The sequence below is a fragment of the Cyprinodon variegatus genome, unplaced genomic scaffold (assembly GCF_000732505.1).
Source record: "Cyprinodon variegatus isolate N-32 unplaced genomic scaffold, C_variegatus-1.0 Scaffold490, whole genome shotgun sequence".
Lineage (NCBI taxonomy): Eukaryota > Metazoa > Chordata > Actinopteri > Cyprinodontiformes > Cyprinodontidae > Cyprinodon > Cyprinodon variegatus.
This window is the reverse complement of record NW_015150943.1, coordinates 107214-125977: the sequence shown is the minus strand read 5'-3', so window position 1 is coordinate 125977 and position 18764 is coordinate 107214. Positions and strand designations below refer to the sequence as shown.

At 40.2% G+C, this 18764-nt stretch overlaps 1 protein-coding gene across 4 annotated transcripts in view; it reads right to left on the bottom strand.

The window, feature by feature from the left end:
• Positions 1 to 18438, bottom strand: part of usp15 (ubiquitin specific peptidase 15) — a 21087-nt gene extending 2649 nt beyond the window's left edge. The window contains exons 1-20 of one of the 4 annotated variants that reach the window (XM_015390251.1): positions 18305 to 18438; positions 16896 to 17023; positions 15105 to 15235; positions 12120 to 12246; positions 10769 to 10914; positions 10323 to 10384; positions 9872 to 9961; positions 5975 to 6125; positions 5719 to 5892; positions 5430 to 5588; positions 5130 to 5354; positions 4958 to 5041; positions 4418 to 4512; positions 3131 to 3319; positions 2909 to 3027; positions 2553 to 2834; positions 2407 to 2477; positions 708 to 823; positions 480 to 629; positions 288 to 391 (exon numbers count right to left, since the gene is read on the bottom strand). In XM_015390251.1, coding sequence (XP_015245737.1) covers positions 288 to 391; positions 480 to 629; positions 708 to 823; positions 2407 to 2477; positions 2553 to 2834; positions 2909 to 3027; positions 3131 to 3319; positions 4418 to 4512; positions 4958 to 5041; positions 5130 to 5354; positions 5430 to 5588; positions 5719 to 5892; positions 5975 to 6125; positions 9872 to 9961; positions 10323 to 10384; positions 10769 to 10914; positions 12120 to 12246; positions 15105 to 15235; positions 16896 to 17023; positions 18305 to 18393 — 2692 coding nt within the window. In that variant the 5' untranslated portion in view covers positions 18394 to 18438. Of the gene's footprint in view, positions 1 to 287; positions 392 to 479; positions 630 to 707; positions 824 to 2406; positions 2478 to 2552; positions 2835 to 2908; positions 3028 to 3130; positions 3320 to 4417; positions 4513 to 4957; positions 5042 to 5129; positions 5355 to 5429; positions 5589 to 5718; positions 5893 to 5974; positions 6126 to 6651; positions 7193 to 9871; positions 9962 to 10322; positions 10385 to 10768; positions 10915 to 12119; positions 12247 to 12965; positions 13053 to 15104; positions 15236 to 16895; positions 17024 to 18304 lie in introns of those variants that run through there. The other 3 variants (XM_015390252.1, XM_015390253.1, XM_015390254.1) reach the window with 3 other exon arrangements.
• Positions 18439 to 18764: the final 326 nt, after the last annotated feature.

Sequence of the window (18764 nt, the reverse complement as noted above, 5' to 3'; positions counted from 1 at the left end):
CTGTGCCGAGTCATTCAAAAACAAAACATGGAGGATAAAATATTGCAATGCATCGCAATAATTCAAGTATCGTGATGCATCGTGATAGAATTGCATCGTGGCCTGTGAATCGTGATTCGAATCGAATCGTGACTTCTTTGGCAATACCCACCCCTAACCGCCACTACCGTGCCTTTCTTTTAGAAAGAAAGCTCTGGCTGTTATTTAGATAATATAAATAATTGAAACAGATCAGCACATGAATGTATCTGAAACCAAACTGGTAGAGAAGCTGCTGAAAGTCTTACAATGTCCGCCTCCCATCCCGCCGTAGTGGTTGGACACAGCGATGAGGTCATAGCGACAGGGCCCGGCGTTGGGGTTGATCAGGAACTCAGACATATCCAGATCCCTGAGAAGTAAACCCACCAAAACCATTAGCTTTAACTGGTGGCTGAGCAGAGAAAACATCTGGAGGTGTCTGCCTGTGGGAAGTGTACCTGAGTGGGAAGTCAACCAGCGAGTCCAGCTTGTCCCTCATGTAGCGGCTGTAAGAGAAACGTTTAAGGTGGACCACGAGAACCGGCGGCAAGGACCAGAGGTCCAGCTTCTTGGTGGCCTGCTGATGCTGCTTGCAGTTTGGGCAGTACCTGATCCGACATGGAATAACAGCTTTAGATGGCGTGCAAAAGCTACATCCTAAAATTAAAGGTGTTTGAGTTTCTCACCAGGGATCCTCGGCTCCCAGTTTCTCCTTGGTGGTGAACAGCTCGATGCAGTCCTTCAGCTTGAAGAAAGCTTTTTTCTGAGGTTTGTACTCCATGCTCTCATGCTTGTCATAGTCCTGCTCATAAAAGCCAAACAGAACAGAACGGTGCTTTATGAAGGCCGACAAGAGGGTCAGGAATGCTTAGAGCAGGAGAAACATTCATTATGTAAACTACAGCTACAATCTCCTTTCATTAAAAACCTGTCAGTCAGAGCTTTCTATGAGACCTAGAGGAAGGTAAAAACCAGCAGCTTGCACATTCGCCACAGACCACTGGTCTGACGCGCTGTGCACTGGGCTTTAAATCTAATTTATCTGCACTGTCGGGAGCTGACAGAGGAGGAAGCTGTGAGGACAAGTCAGCACATGCTAGTAAAAAACGCCCAGACACACTGAATAAACCTTCTAGAAATAAGTAAAAATGGCCTTAAATTAGGTGTATTTACCCATAATTTTAATATGTAAATAAGATGATTTGCTAATGGAATGAGTATTTCTACTCTTAAAATAAAATTAGATAATAATGCAATAGTTTGTTCCTATTTTAAATGTAAATAATCTTGTTCTATTAGCAACGTGTCTTACTTACTTCCTTAAATCAAGAAAAATTCTCCTTATTTAAAAAAAAAGACTTATTTAAATTTTCTTTTTTCTTTTTTTTTTGCAGTGCATATACTACGACTTCACTCACTTCTGCAGAAGTAGCTCACTTTAGTAGCACACAAATACTTTCCCCTGAACTTTTCTTGCCCTGTTGGATTATTAGACAGTATAAAGCTAGTTTTTGCTCCATTTCTTAGTAAAGTTTGGCTCTTTTTTCATTTTCCAGATGTAAAATACTGAGAATGTGTGCAATGAGTAAATAAGTAATGAAGCCAAACTAGGCAGCATTTCCTCATTGGAGGTGTGAAAGGAAAGAAAGTGTTTTTTTTTGTTTGTTTGTTTGTTTTTTAAAGCACAAAAATATTGGAAGCAGCAGGAACTAAAGCCAATAGATGAGTGCCTCAGTATTGCCAGCAGGTGGCGACAGCGTTAAACCTCGTTTTTGTCTGCTGATCTCTTCAGTTAAAAAGGACACAGTAAAAACTATCAGGGTGAATGCCTGGAGTGTAATCTGTGTTTTAGGAGGATAATATATAGTTCTTATTTTCTAGGCATAGTTACATGACTTGGCCTCCTTAAGAGAATCGCAGCACAAAGTGTAGGTAAACAATAATGCAGATGAATCCTGGAAGAGGAGCTGGGAGGTGAAGGAGCATTAAACAAACCCGTCCACCATCCCCCCCCCTCAGGAACATTCTTGACAGCAGCTGCTGAACTCCAGCAGGGATTTTCACTGATTCCGAGATCAATGATTAAAATCTACTGCAGAAGTAAACCGACTTCAGACCAGCTTCATCCTGACCGGTGGTGGCTGCATCATGCTGTGGGGAGGCTTTTTTTTGGTGCAGCAACCAATTAAACCATTCAGAAGATTATTTATAAAATGATTAAGTATCTACTGATTATAAACCAGTCTCTGTTAGCTTAAATAACGTTTAATCATACACTAATAATAAAGATTGAAGTTTGAGATTTTGTTGTTTAATCAGAGCAACCAGAATCAATCATCATCTTCTGATGAGCAGATAAACATTTCTGTAGACACGTCCTCTTACCTCAACAACGCTCTCATCAAAATACTTCTTCTTGATCTCTGGTTCCCAGTCCAAAGACAGATACGAGCGGTCTGCAAAAAGACAGACAAGCTGGGAAAACTATATCTCATCAAACTGATCGGTCAGTCGTCAGAACTCCATCCTACCACTTAGTCTGAGATGTCCCTCGTCAAAGCGGATCAGCTTGGTGTCCTCCTTGATGAGCGAGAAGTCTGTTTTGCCCATGTTGTTGAACTGGAATGTAAAGAGCCTCCTCCTGTTGAGGCCGGCCGTTTGCTGAACCTTGGTGGAGATCTGCGGTGCCGTCACACCGTTCTCCAGCTCGTTGTCGCCTCCCACCGAATCCTCCGACTGGCTGTTCTCGTTCTCCGACGGCAGCTCCTGGTCCTGACTGGACTCGTCGTCCTGCTCGTCCGTCTCCATCTCACCTGGGAAACAGCAAACTGGATCAACTGGCAGCGTCTTGGGGCGGAAAATAAAAAGACTACTTCCTGAAACTCACTAGGCGAGCCCTCCTCTAGCAGCCCGTTGGTAGCGTTTCCGTTTATAGCGTGTTGCGTGGACGGCTGCGTCTCTTCGCTGTCCTCCTCATCCTCTTCCACAGGAGATCGGACAAACCGGCTTTGGGCGGAAAAGGCATCAGATTCCAAATTAATCTTCAGATTTCCAGTGGCTTCAGGGTTTAACCAACCTAAGCTAAGACCGGAAACAAACAGAAGCCCACCAGAGTCGAGAGAGGAGCATGTTGTAGAGTTTGTCCTCGCTCAGAGTTCTTGGGACGGCGATGAGGAAGGGCAGACCAAACAGCGGCGTACTGGTGTGGTTGTAGCCCGACTGTTTGTACTTTTCCCTCAAGTGAACAGGGATTACTACGTGATCCGCGTCTTCCACTCTGTTCACCGCCACCTCAAAGCTACAGGAGGGAGAGAGAGACTTCAAATCACACAAAGAGGAATCCGAAAAGTCAGGAACAAAAATCGACTTCACTGTAGGGGAGGGCGATATATATAGAATATAATCGATGTATCTTGAGTTTTCCCCTGCATGATAGTTCAAATGATTATCGCAACCATCAAATAGAAACAAATAGTACAAATTAGCATGACAACACTAAGCCGTCTGCATCTACAGCACTGAGAGTTTTATTTATCCCCACATTCTTTGAATGCATCATAAACCCCTCCTCCAAACAGGATTATATTCTGTGCGCCAATATGGCGACAGCAGGTGTTCCAGCTCAGCAATTTATGGCAGTGGTTTGGATTTCACGCAGAGGATATCGAACAAAAGGCGCTAATTTGTAAGATGTGCCGCAAAAACCATTGCTGCAAAAGGTAGGAATAAACATGTATTACATCACCTAAAAAGCCATCCATGCAAAATGAAGAATGTCGTAAACTCTGCATGTCAGCGTCACAAATTAAAGCATTAAATAAATAAGCTGTGAAGCAGATGATGTTGGCCTTGCGATCCCATATGAGGAAACCAAAGATTTATTTGCGTTATTTAAATGTTTTTTAGATGCTATTCTACCCGTGATGTGACGCGGTCTCGTTCAGAGGTTTTCGCAGCCATTTTCTAAACTTGGCAACATTCTGAATATTCCCAGCACATAGAGGTCAATGCAAATAGTTTGGAGATGCTCTTTTGTTTTTGTAATTTGAGGTCAATTTCTTTTTTCATTCTGCCTTTTTTATTATGTCCAAAAGAGCCCTCGGTTATTTTTCCATTTAATTCAGTATTCTTGTTAAAAATCTACTACTGACACCCAAAGACATAATGCTGGTTAAAATTAAAATGTTTTAAATTTGAAACCAGAAGTTTGAATGAGTACATCAGTGCAATGTTATGTTTTTGAAGGATACACGATATACAGAATATATACAGTATATACGGTATGTATCGTGATTATAGCTCAATATTTTGCGTTAGATTCTCTTCATATCGCCCAGCCCTACTTCATTGTGGATAAATGCCACGTTAGGGTGAAAGTTAAGAGCGCTATACTCACACGTAAATATCATCTCGCTCCATGATGCTGCTGAGGTTTTCATTAGTGGCAAAGATCCGGTGGAAACGGTGGTTGTAGATGTCAGTTACAATCATCTGACGGGGAGAGAAGAGCAACAATGAAACACGACTGAAAACAAATGGGTTTGATAGAAAGATGTTTAATGGTCCTACTGGCCTCTTTAGGACACATTTCTAAGGAGTTTAGACTTCAGGAAACTGCTTACTTCTCATGTTTTTCTGTCATTATTAAAGGTTTAATAATGACATTATTAGAGCAGCAGTGTCCAAACCTTTTTACTTTAGGGGCCAAAATGCCTTTTTTTTTTTTTTTTTACCAAAAATGTAAAAACTAATTGTCTTTTTCATTTCTACCTGCTCAAAAGTTAAAACTTAAGCATCTAAATTTAAATAAAAACCCATAAAGAACTCTGTAGAGAAAGGATCAATGAATCGTTGTACATTCAGAACAGTTATATTCTCACAGGTTTATTATTGTTTTTTCTTTTTTAAAAGGCCTAAATTCAGTGAAAATTCCTACCTTGTCAGCAGGCACTCCAGATAGGCTAGAGAGGGAGGTACAAAGGTCAGAGATGTATCCCACCTTAGGGACGGTCAGCTTGTACTGAAAAGCAGACACGGGATCAGATCAGATCACAGGAGGGTTAGGGTTATGGTCATGGTTCTGCGTTCAGCTGCAGCGTTCTGTTTACCTGTGTTGGTTTAGCGACGGGGTCCAGTCTAACGAGGTACACCTCTAGTGTCCGCTCCTTCTTCATGGGCAGGGGGAGGGTCAGGTAGCAGAAAGGGTCAAAGGTCACAGAGACCTTGGCACACACAGGACAAACCAGAGTGGATTTGAAGAGGCCGTGGAAGATGTCCACGATGATGGAGTCGTTCCTCTTAATGTGGTTTTCCCACGCTTCCTCCGCCACCACCTGGAAAAGTACAACAAACCCTTTAGCTTGCAGATGATTGAAGGTTTGGGCTCAAACAGAACCGGGGGAACCAACCTTATCTGGCCGACCGTTGGCGTCCTTCAGCTGGATGTAGGGTTTCTTCCTGATGCGGTTCAGGTCCTCGTGAAGGCCGTCCAGGAGGAAGGCCAGGAGCTCGTGGGAGTCCTGCTGCTGGTAGCCGGAGAACTGTGGGGCGAACCGGCCCACCTGGGTCTGTAACGGAAACAGAACGAGCGCACTTAAACAAGTAGGAAAAAAAAAACAAACAAAAAAAAACTATTTAACTTCTAAAGATCAGAGGCCGTTTTTCTCCCTGAGATGCCCGTTCAGATGATGGATTTACCTTAAAGGGTCTCGGCGTTACGTAGCTGTATTTTCCCGACCAAAGCTGCTTGATGAGCTCAGCGTAGGCTCTGGCGATCTCCCCTTTCATGCCCAGGGGGTTGTCCTCGTTCAGCTCGTCTCTGTACTTGTCTTTGAGGAAGTACTCCGTCAGAGGGGGGATATTGCTTAAACACTGCAGAGAAGGACGCCGTTCAGATACGCACCGATCCAAATAAACCCAGCAATCAGAAACATCCCGACTCTGGCTTTATTACCTGCACTGCAGAGTTCATAAAACAGGTGTTTCCCAGGTTGGAGAGTCCACAGAGGCCCGAGCGCTCGCTCTGCCTGCTCTGCTCCGAGTAGTCGTAGCTGTTGCTGTATGGTTGGTAGGAGGAGGGCAGACTGTAGCTGGAGTTCTTAACACTGCAGAGTAAACAGCAAATAGAGTCACACCAAACATGAAAAAAGAACATCCTCAACAGTTATGCGAATGCCTTTCTAAAAAACCCAAACCCTTTTATATTTTCATGGTTAAACCAGACTTTTCATGTGACTCCAACAAAGAAGGCAGTGGCAGCATCATTCTGTGGGATAAGCTGCTGAGAACAAGTAGTAAACGGTTTAATCAATATATATTCATCCCAAATCTACAACCAACACTGAAGGAGAGAGTTTGTAGTTTTAAAAGGGAGAAAAGCTTGAGGCAAAGCAAAGATGGAAGAGATGAATCTGCAAATTCCTGCAGCTGTATTCAGCTGTAAAAGTTTTTAAAAAAGGACCGAATACAAAAAGATCATCACCTTAAACGTTTTGTTTCCTGATTAATAAGATTCTAATCTGTGACTTTTTGGTTTTTAGCAAAGATTTTTCCTTTTATAATCTAAAAAAGAGACATGGTTTGAAATGCAGCAATGAGCTTCAGAGGTGGACCCTTTAAAGCGCAGCAGACCTCTGGGAAGCAGGAAGTGAAACGACGGTCGTCTCTGCCCCCCACTGAGAAAACGATGCAGTTTTTCTGGTGCTGGATGCGGGGGCTTCGCAGGTCAGAACGTGGTGGTCCACCCTCCTGCTGTCCAGATCCACCGCCTCAGGCCTCAGGCACCACCAGCAACACAGGAGCATGACATCTCAGCCCCCCCCCAGCCCGTGCCGGCCCACATGTCAGCACAAAATCAATCGGTTTAAGTCCAAAAAAGAAAAAAATAAAGGGTAAAGTCCTGCTGCTGTCTAGTCCAAACGTTGCTTCAGCTCAGTCCAACTCAAGCAGCAGGACACTATTATTCCTTCTAACTCATCGCGTCTCCTTTTCTTTGCTCTCGTTCCCTCATCCTGTTGTCCTCTACCCCTCAGATCACTTCGCTCCGTCCCGTCCTGTCCACTGCTCCTCCCTTCTGCTGCTCTACTGGTCCCCGTGGATATTTATAGCAGCAGCAAGGATGCTCAGGACTGCTACTAAAGCACGGGGGTGGACGGTGAGAGAAAGAGAGAGGGAGAGGCAGAGTGAAGGGGGAGAGGGGCTGACTGAGAAGAAATGAGATGAGCCTGTACTCTCACCCTCCTATTTTCCTCTCCAAAACGCATCATCAAATTGACGCTTTTCCCTTAAATTCCATCTTTATCCGACTCTTTTGTATAAATCCCTCTCCTCTTCTGTGCCTTTAACACCCAGGAAACAAAGCTGCCTCACTGCCCAATCAGTATGCAAGAGAAGAGCGATGAAACGCACCCTGAAGGTCACCAGGACTGCAGAAGGTGCGCATCGCGAGGAGCGGGAAAGAAACTGAGAGAAACCTGCTGCTGGGCCCGAGCCGACCGCACCGCCGCCGCAAAGTCAGAAAGATGGAGGGGCATGCAACTCGGGCGTGCTTCTTATGAAAAATAGAGGCCGCATGCATAATTAAGAGGAAACCACAGCGCTGACTGGAGTCAATCAGGGATAGGAGAGCTGCTGAGAGTGAAGATCAGATTTCTCCAAGTCATCCCGTTTAACAACCGACCCTCTTCATATACAAACAATGCAGAGCTGCAACGTGATGATTTATAGCCCCAACCTGAGCAGAGAGCAGGAAAAACACTGCAGATAAATAAAACCTTCTCTCTATGGTTTCTCCACTCAAACACCCATGAAATGCGCAGTAGATCCCACATTAGTCGGATCAAAAGGTCATAAAGCTTCGCCTGGAGAGCAGCCTTGCTCTCCAGCAAGCAATCAATTCTTCCTCTGAGTTCCTCCTTTGGTTAGTCTTCAATGCAGGTAAACACGTAGCATATTTTTCTTTATTACTTAAAATGAAACAAGAGCAGGCAGTCATCTTGTTTGAAAAATGTTCCCAGAGTATGACTGGTTTCCACAACAGCGACGTTTTTAATGTAACCACATTTATTTTCCTTCTTGATATCCAAGATGTGATGCAGCCAGAACATCTTCTTTTTTCCCAGTTTTTAATGATTCCCTCCAGTTCATTATTTTCAGGGAGAGATGGGGAAAAAAAAAAACACCTCCTCAAGTTAGTTTCCTCAGATTTAGAAAGTGTATTTTCTCTCATTAGCACAAAGAGCCTCATGCCTTCTGTATCCATCATCAAACATGTGTTACATTTTCTGGTATGAAATGCGACCCTCCTCTTCCTGATGTAGTTGAAACTTTTAAAGAGCTAAAGTCGAGCCTCCAAACCAGAACCGAGGTGTTTTTGATGCAAAAACATGATGAAACTTCCAGCGTTCAGAATCATAATAAACATTAACTCCAGTAACGTCACACAAGAAAACAGCCCCATAGCATGATGCTGCCACCACCATGCCTGACAGCTAGTGGAGTTTTCTCAAGTTAAAAAGACTCTCAATTTTTTTCCCCTTGTTATAAAAACGACTAAGAACTCTGCAAAAAGGAATTTTGACGGATAAAAAACTAAGAGACATTAAACCAAACATTGATACAGATATTTATATCTAGATGTTGCTTCTAGGGCTGAAACAATTAATCTGATTAATCGATTTTTAAAATAATAGTCAACTACTTTAGTAGTCGATTACCGTAGCGCCCCCACTAACTTTTTTGGACAAAACTGGAAACTTACATATGCGGCTATAAGCCGCTAATAACTACTGAACTGTCTCCCACCAAACCTGTAGGTGGAGCTCTACATATAGCCCCTGGAGTAGGGACGAAGAAGAATCCTAGCTCCCATTAGCTTATTAGCTCACAGTAGTAAGAGCTTCACTAAAGCTGGGGCTTCATCAGCTTTTTATTTCAGCTCTGCAGTAGTTGAGCCCAGTCTCTTTAATGCAGCAATTTATTTGCTGCATTAAAGCAGAATTCGGGATATTTCTTCACCGTCATGCCTGCTGCTAGCATGTTCTTGTGCTAAAGGAAAATTAGCCCCTTTTTCTTTCACTTCTAACCTTGACTTCCCCCTCTGGCAGTTAGGAAAACATCAATAGATAAGCTTCCTATAAGCCGCATGGTTCAAAGCGTGGGAAAAAAAGTAGCAGCTTATAGTCTGGAAAATACGGTTATTATTAACTGGAGTATAGAGTCCGTAAAACATCACTTTAGCTGACAGAGTGACACACTTAGAACATTAATTACACAAAGATCTTCAAAAAAAGATATTTTTAAAAAAAAAATAGTTTTTCAATATGCACTATCCAGATAGTGGAAAAGTTTGACCTGGTTTAATTTTGTAAAAAAAAATCTTCTTTAAGGAAGCTTGGGCTATCTATCAATCGAAAACATAATCAATAGGTTAGTCGATTTGAAAAATAATCGTTAGCTGCAGCCCTAGTTGCATTGTTTTCCAATGCAGACCAATTGCACGATAAAAAAAAGCAAAATTAATCTCACTTTATAGTGTTTGTTTATTAAACCAAAACCTGTAGCTGTTCTACCAACAAACTGATGTTTTTTATGACATCAGATCCTCCGCAGAGCAAAGGGTTAAGAAGGATAAAGCAGAATCTTATGTGAAGCTTTAGGGCTTAAAAATAAAAACATGAACCAGGAGGGTCATCAGCAGACCATCAGTTCACCCAGCGAGTCATTTTATCAGCGTTTGATCCCTGCTGTATGATGGCTTCATGAATCTCAGCCATAGAAACCCTCGCTTAGGGTAACAATCAGCATCACCCACCCTCCCCTCCCAGCTATTCAACCCGCAACTATGCCTTACTTCCTGCTGTTGAAGCTGCTGTTATGATTGTTTGTGAGAGATGAAGGCGAGATCTTTGGCAAAGCAGAGAGATTGGAAGCACCAGATGACCTTCAAAAGATAAAAGAATAGATCATGAGTTAGAGCAGAAAATAAGGTGTGTGCGCGTCAATCAAATCAAACTGGAATGAGCTGAAAACAGAGGGGAGGGGGGGCAACAGAAGGTCAAGCAGGAGAGGCTGACTGAGGCAGGGGAAGATGGTGCAGAGGCTTTAGATGATCGCTTTACAGCTTAAAGCTTCACCTTTTTAAAGACAAGAACATGAGGCTACTTAACATCAGCTAATCCTAAAAGGCCTTCAGCCGTTCAACACCTCCTCCTAAATAATCTGTCATAGCGCTGTTAGAAAAGAAGGAGATAATCTAAGAAAAAAAGAAAAATTAAAAACAGCGCCCCTTGACCTTTACTCACTTGGAAGCCATGGAGCCTCGGGGCCACGAGCCATCCTCGTTCTTCTGCTCTATGACAAGAACCTGCAGGACAACAACCAAAAGAACAGGGGTCTCCATTTAGGTCTGCTGCTGCGGCGAGAATCAACCTTTAAGTTACGAAGCTGACGATGAGACACGCACGGCGCCTCATCTCTGATTTCTTCTTTTTGTGTTAATTTTTACCCTCCTTTCTGTCTTTATATAGGTAGTTTTTACTGGATGAGGTCAAGCAGAAATCAGACACGGAGTTGACTTGTAATGAAGAAATAAAAAACGTAGCTGAACTCAGATGAGCTTTACACTTTAAAAATAAAAAAAAATTAAATTTTCAAGGCCTTATTCAAACACATTTATATCTAAAAGGACCTAATTACTCAGGTCTACTCACTACAGCCAGCTGTAGGTAGAAGAGTAAGGAGGCCCTACCTGTCCTTGGTACAGTCCGGCGTCCTGGATGGTGCTGTCCGGCTTGTTGAGAGGCTCGAAGGTGTTGCTCATGTACCTGTTCCACAGTCGTGTTTCCTTCTCATCAGGGATGCTGAACAGCTTTCGCATCTCCTTCTCTATCATATCTGCAGCAAAAATAGAAGATAAGAGGGACTTGATCACTGGTTTTCATATAATAGTAGAAGCTTAGAAAATCTGACTGACTCCTCTTTGTTTTTAACATTTGACCGTATATACGACAAAACGTGAAAATTAAGGAGTGTTACTCAGTGATGGGTTTGAAATGAATGAAGAAGCTTATGAATAATATTTCAAGTCTGAGGATCTAGATCAGCCTCCTTTGTAGGGATGATCAAATCCAGAACCAACCCAGGGGAAAATAGGACCCAACTTTAGGAATAAACTATGTTGTTAAGTCTTGGCGATGAGGCTAATGCTTTGAAATTAAAACTCTAATTGATTGTTTTTTTTTCTATGTTCATAAAAATCCCAAACTCCATAAACACAAAAAAGACAATTCTCTTTTTAATAAAACAAAAAAATCCAAAAGAAAGGGTTCCATTTTATTTAACGTGTACCCCTAAGTGATCTTCAACTGTTTGGGTTTTGTTTGTACAAATATTTCTGTCTGATAACCTGCAGGATCTTATAGTCTCTGTATATTTGCATTGATGCAAAGAGAAGAGAGATGATTTAAAAAACATACATTATTGTTTTACTTCAACTACATGCATCCAGAAAGTGGATTTTTAAGATTCTTTTCAATGGGCCCAGATAAAGAAATCTGAAATATTTGAAATCATTACAGACATAAACAAAGATCATCTATCTCTATCTTCTTCCGCAGTTTAACCCTGAGCCAACTGATCATTAGAGCAGTTGATCAACTACACTGCTAGCAAACTAAGATCAGAGGTAAATGTTACATAAAACCAGACATGCTGCATTGGACCCAAAATGAATAAGTAGATACACACTGGCTTGATTAAATATTTACAGTCTTTCCTCCTTTAATATCTTGTCAGAGCAGATTGAGAAAACAAAAGTTTTCCTGATAAAACACAGTAGTGGCAGCATCATATAGCAACATCAGCCTCAATGAAATGGATTAAAACAAAGAATACACAATGGCCTAGTCAAACTGTGCGTTTATCTACAAAAAGGAACAGTTCAGTTTCAAAGGCAAGTAGTTTTAACTCCTAAAAAGACTTTCAGATGTAAACTGGACCAGAACAGGGCAGGACAGGCCTCACATAAACACACTGAAAGATGCAGAGTCTCTGTTTAACCCAGCGAGTTTCATTGTAACCCAGAGGGTCTGGATGCCTACCTATTGTGTCGGCTTTACTGAAGCGTCTGGTGATCACGTTGTCCATGTTGCTGTCTTCACAAAGCTTCAGCTCCGTCAGGTACACCTCCACCTTGCAGTGCTTCACAAACATACCCTGTTCCACCACCTGTAAAATAACACAACAAACCCCACATGATTATATAAAAAAGGATACAAATAAATACTTTTGCTTTGCAAAAAATCCAGCATCTTATTTTCTCCTATATGTGAACTTTAACCCCTGGATAAACAAAAGCTCCAAAAGGCATCATGGATTTAAGGTCAGCAGTAATTTCTGCTTTTCTAGAAGAAGTCCTTCTTGCACAATAGAGCAAAATCTGCTGCTCTGGCTGAAACTTGTCAAGTGCTATGACAGAATCAGAGTCGAATGCTTAATTTAGCCACACCTCGTGGAAACAGCTGAGGAGTCCCAGCCTATTTATTTCACCGCTGAGCCCCTCTAACACACACACACAGCAAAGTTCTCCCCACAAACCCAGAGATCTGTTCAGCAGACCGATCCAAACACCTCCGCACAACTGCTGCACATTTGAAAGTTTGCAGCAGCGCAATTAAGGCAAAACACCTTCCAAACTGCTAATCCCACCCCTCCCACTTCTTACACCCCCCAAACTGGTTAAGCCTCTCCTGCACTCCTCTGAAAATGTTGCCTTCATCAGTGTGACCTCAGCTGGCAGTCCTCCACTTCAAACAAGAACGCAGAAGCCCTCTACCGCATTCAAACCCGAAGAGAAGAGCGCACAGAACCAGAGTTCCTTTGCCCCACATCTCCTGCCCTCTCACTAAAACGAAATCAGAGAAAAAAAAAAAAATAAAGTAATGAACCTCCTGCATGTTGTGTCTTGTAGCCCGCTCCATGTAGCGTTTCTGTCATCCAGAACGTTTGCCTGAAAATAGAAACCCCGCGGCCACCCGATACGAGCCATGGCATACATGGCAACAGGGGGAGGGTCAATGAAGGGGGAGAGAGAATGAAAGATAATAAACGAGAGAGGTGACAGAGGCAGGGGCCTCGATGCCGCCGTTAGTGAGATTTATAGGGGAGAACTCGATCCTTAGCATTCCATCCTAAAGCCCTCAACATCCTAATTATCAGAAACATCATTGAATTCCATTCGTATGAACAAACCACGCTAAACTTACAGCAGAGATGACATCATCAATATACTTTAGAATCTACATTCAAACTGATATTTTCCATTTTAAACTACTTTTTTCTTTCGTCTAAAAAAATGACAAAAAATAAAAGTTAAATTAAATAAATCATAATAAAAATAAATCATAATAACTAAAATATAAATAAATAAATTATTACTCCTCTTGAGATAAGTTCTTCTGGTTTTAACAGCCATTTATTGTGCACGTCTTAAAAATCCGCAAAAAATGCCGTCAGAACAAAGAAGGGAAACAGAAACCCAAATTAGCTCAAAACAAATATAAAGGTTTACACAAATTAATACAAGTAAAACAAAGTCGTACCTCATTGGCCGCATAAACTCATGAGGAATAAAGATTATTTATACAGGTTTTACAAAGAAATTCAAAATTTTCCTTTCTAAAACTTCATGGAAAACAATCTCAGTGATGCAAAAAATTGCATCAGTCAATGTTTCCCATGGGCAACAACGTGACACATGGAACAAAAACATAGGTTCCTCCTTACATTTTAATGTGCTTTTTAACCAACGTAAATAAACATAAATTTACTGAAAGGTATTTAACTTTTTATTTATCATTGAACATTTGATTTCAATACTAGTATGTATTAACTCTTGTTTTTAACTAAATATTAAAATATTTAAATTAGTTGACTCTGATGGCAGCTACATAAATAAATGAATCTAAAAATTAAATAAAAATATATTAAATAACTTAAAATAAAAACACAATAAAAATGTCAGAGATCTGAATCAGAAATCTTTTACCAGAAATAAATCACTTAAAAAAATATTTATGCAGTACAGAAAGCAGAAATTAAAGATACAGAACAGATTTACATCTAAATAATCCCTAAAACTGTTTTTAATCCATTATTCTGATGCATCTTCAAAGTTTCTTTAGATATTTTATGTAAACCTGACCCTGTATAAGGCTTAGATGGTCAAAGAGAATATATATATAAATAGTAGATTAAGTAAATGTACCTGTGATTGACCAGGAGTATTAACAGCATGTGCTCCTGATGACAGAAGGTGTAAAGCATCTTTTGTTTATGACAATATCCTATTTTTAACTCCTCCTTCTTATATCAGTCCATAATGTTTATAAATACAGATGAGCAGCCGGACTATAGTGCGTCTTGTGAGGTCATTCACACAAATACACAGAAAGTAGATTTAGCTTTTTTTTTAGGCTCATTATTATAAATAAAAAATAAAAATGCTAATATAAGCTTTAGTAGGTGAATTTGTTTCAGCCTATAGTGATGTTCTTCATCTCTGCTGTGCAGGTGAAGTATTTCTGCACCTGGAAGGGAAACTAAACTTCAGCCCTTTTAAACAGAGGTCACTTCCTGTCTGCTGCTGTGCTTCATGGGACTTCTAGCTCGGTCTCACTGGGATACCAAACATAAGTCAGCAAACTTAAAGAGAGGGAATAAAACATAAGTGTTTGTGATTGTGCGGCTATAATGGCTGTTGCATGCAGTCACAGTTATATAGTTACCCAAGAACGACTTTAAAGAACCAATGAAAAGTGTTTTTAATCATCAATACTATCCCTATCACGATAGTATCACAAATCCCCCAGCCCTAAAATAAAATACAGTAAAAAACACTAAATAGGCAGATAAATAACTTAAATGACCAGTTTTTTTCAAAATCAGGATAAATCTGAAACCTCTAGATAAAGATATGAAACCATTAAATCATTTTAAAATTTGCAAGAGAACAAATTTCTCTTCAGCAATTACATGTTTTTTTTTAAATAACCCATTATATTTCTTAAGCAACAAACAAAGCCTACCTTTCGTGCGATTGGCTCCTGGCCCTCTGTCACTCCATACCAGCTGACCAGCTTATTCCAGCCCTCCGTCGGCACCAAGATGTAGTCCAGCTCATCGATGAGGTGCTCCTTGATTGCCAGCACATCCCCATCTAGGGAGCAGCAGAAGAGACGATGAGAAACAAACAAGGCAGAAAGGCAGCTTAGCGAGTAAGTTAAGGCTTTCATCACAGATCCAGAGAAACAAAACAGAACAAAGAGAAGAGGAGGGCTTTCACTGAACCAACCGCTCATATTCTAAAGACATACTAGACAATGTTATCTGAATTTATTGTCTGTGTTTCCAGAATGATCAAACAGCCTGTAGGTTTAACTTAAATACAGTCAAAAACATTCAAAGTTAAGACCCACAGAGAAGTGAGCTAATGACTCAAAATGAAGCTTGTCCAGCAGAGAGCTGAAAGAAGCCCTTTAAAAAGACAAATCAAGCTGTTTATGTGGCCTGCTTAAACATTTTCCACAATCTAAACAGTGATAGTAAGGTGATTGGGTGATTGTCATGATAAGAGTTAAGTCAAGCTGGGAAAGGAGGTTAAAAAACAAAAACAAACATGTAATGTTAAGGATAAAGATAATAAAGAACCTTTGTTTTGTCCTTTAGAGCTTTCAGAAAGTCATGGAAAATGGTCAGATTTGTAAATATGAACAAGCATTAGGGAAATACTGGTTAAAGTACGAACCAGCAATATCAACGTCAAACAATATGGCTTCAAAATCTAATCTCTTATTTTTTATGAAAATTACAATTTTTTTCAAGAATTAGCCTTTATTTGAATCTTCCCTTCTGGGAGGTACTTAAACAATGAAAATATAACAAACAAAATGTTTGTAACTAGTTTATCAGTTATGGATGCACATTGAAGAACCAAAAGTGATAAACTGATATCACCCTGGGCTATGGAGGACCTGAAAGTGGACTGAAGGGGGACAAAGCAAAAAAAGAAAAAAAAAAAAAAAATATTGATTTTACAAAAATGAAATATTCATAAACAAAAAATCCAATTCATCTATAAAAATCTACTATTACTAACTATTCAGGCATGATCTCCACATAAGCAATGACATATAAAAATAAGCTACCCAAACATCAAGCTTTCTAGAATGATTGTAAGACACAGAAGCAGTCATAAATTATAAAAGTAGTAGTGCTAATTGTTTATGTGAAATATTTGAACATTTTTCACAATCTAAACAGTAACTGTAAGATGATTGTTACCATACGGATAAGAATTACATTTTTCCATAGTCACACACAGAGAAACCAGTTCATATGAGAAGCAAAAAACAGTATGAAATCCTTTAATCCTATTGTTATTGTTTTAAAATATTAATAAATCCCTGTTTTACAGCAACTACTCTCTCATATTTAGTGAAGTTGCCTCTGATCTTAATTATTGACCACAGCAATAAGGAAAGAAAATCAAAAATACTAATATTACTGATAGTATATGGCTGATAATCAATTGAGTAAATAGCAGAATGAGAATAAAATTGAAATATATGGACTACTATTTTAAATTAATAATATGAATTCTAAACAAAGCAACTAAACAAAGTACTTTTATGGACTTATGTGATATAAATAAAGAACTTTTCATTTTGTTTACATGATATTTGTAAATCAGTCATATATTGTAAGTGGTTGCATCAAACTTTAAAGGAAATCCAAACATCATTATGAACCAGAACATATTTATTTTAATAACAGCACTATTATGGGTTACAACCTGGAATGGTCTGTGGATCTCTTACCTTTGAGAAGCCCAGAGTTATCCACCGGTCCTGGGTAGACATTTTGATCGCCCATCTGATATTTATCCCAGCTGTCAAACCCCACATATTTCTTCCACTGTTTAAACCAACGACTGTCCACGAGGTACCTGAAGAAAAAGCAGGATCAGCGGTTATAAGCAGGGGCAGAGCTAGATGGGGGGCCAGGGGTGACCTTAGCTAATCATTGGCCACCCCTTTTTATTCCCTCTAATACAGACGTTCCCAGCAGTAATACTCTCAAGTAGAATATTCAAAACAATTTAACCTTTCATATATTAACAATTACTTGACAACAAAAACAATGCGGTTAATTATGCACATTAATATACTAACATTAAAGATAATTCATGCTCTTTTCAGAACTAGATTTTGTGTTATATGAGGTAAAGAGAAAATGATGTGACTCTGAAAATCATGTAGGCGTGTTCAGATAAATCATAAATAACTATTTTAATAAAACCTTAATAATCAATTAATGTATATATTAGTTCTTGTAAATATCAATTTTATGCAGAATAATTGTTGATAAAAAGTAGGCAAGTAATGACAAAGGAAGAGATGTTTGCCCCACAACTCAAACCTGAAAGAATTGTATTTATACCTTTATATAGAGAGCATGTCTATTTCTTAGCAAAGACGGTAGGAAAGTATAGTTTGTGTTTATTTAGAAAATATAGATGTTGTGCTTTTTAATTTTCCTGTTGCAATATTGTAGATTGACCCTGAGGTTCTGGCGCCTATCCACTTTCGGCTACCCCTCTGTGTATATCGGTTATTGCCTGGCCACCCTTATGAAAATATTCTGGCTACGCCTCTGGTTATAAGACCACCCTAACAGTGTTGGAAGTTTCTGCGTTTCTGCTATATACTTAGTTTATACAACACCAACAAAGGCAATTTAAGATGCTTAAATACTATATCGACAGATTTTATAGCCACAAGTGTGAGTTTGCTGCTGTCAGCGTGACCAGTTGGCTCCGGGACTTTGACAGGTGCTTGTTTTCCGACTCCGCCCTGCTAAATGAACCCTCTGACTGGAAAACCACTCGGAGCAACGGCTGCTAAGCAATTAGCTATTAGCATTCAATTTAGCCAGGGGGAAAGCGCACGGCTTCATACTGTATAAAAACGTACACCCAATAATGAAACGATAGGGGGTTTATCAGTGTTAAATATAATCACCCAAGCCAGTTATTTTAACAGGTAAGCGAAAAAGTAGTCGTTCTTCATTTAAGTGTACCAGACAGGCTCCCGTTAGCCTCTGTGGACTCAGCTCCCTGTCAACACGGCCCGTGGGCTTTCTTAAACCCTCCGTTGCGTTGTCAGCCCGAGCAGAGCCTGCATAAAGCCACCTGGTAAACATTAAAACGTTCTGATTTAAGTCTTACCAAGTGTCTCCCTTTCGTAACTGTGTTTTCAGAAGCGCCGCGATCTCTCCTCTTTGGGTATCCAGATCTGCCGCTCCGCCTTCCGCCATCTTTCTTCGGACATGACGCGTCGCATGGTAGGGGAAGCGTGGTGGCGTCACAGAGGCACGTACGGGGAGACGCTGCGGTGATAGCCAATCAGAAAGCTCGGCGGAGGTAAAGGAGGAGACTGATAACCAGTGGTGCAATTATTCTAGAACAACGTTCAAAAATGCCCCATCATTATGGCAAAACGTCGAATCATAAAATCAATAAAGCAAAAAATACAAGTTATATTTACTAAATCATAATACATTTAAAGTATAATTTTTTTATTTAAAAAAGCAATACTAGCTGATTTTTTTTCAGGCCTTCATTTCTATCAGTTACAATGACAAACAAAAAAAGGTTAAGATTTAAATAACACATCAAGTCAATGGCA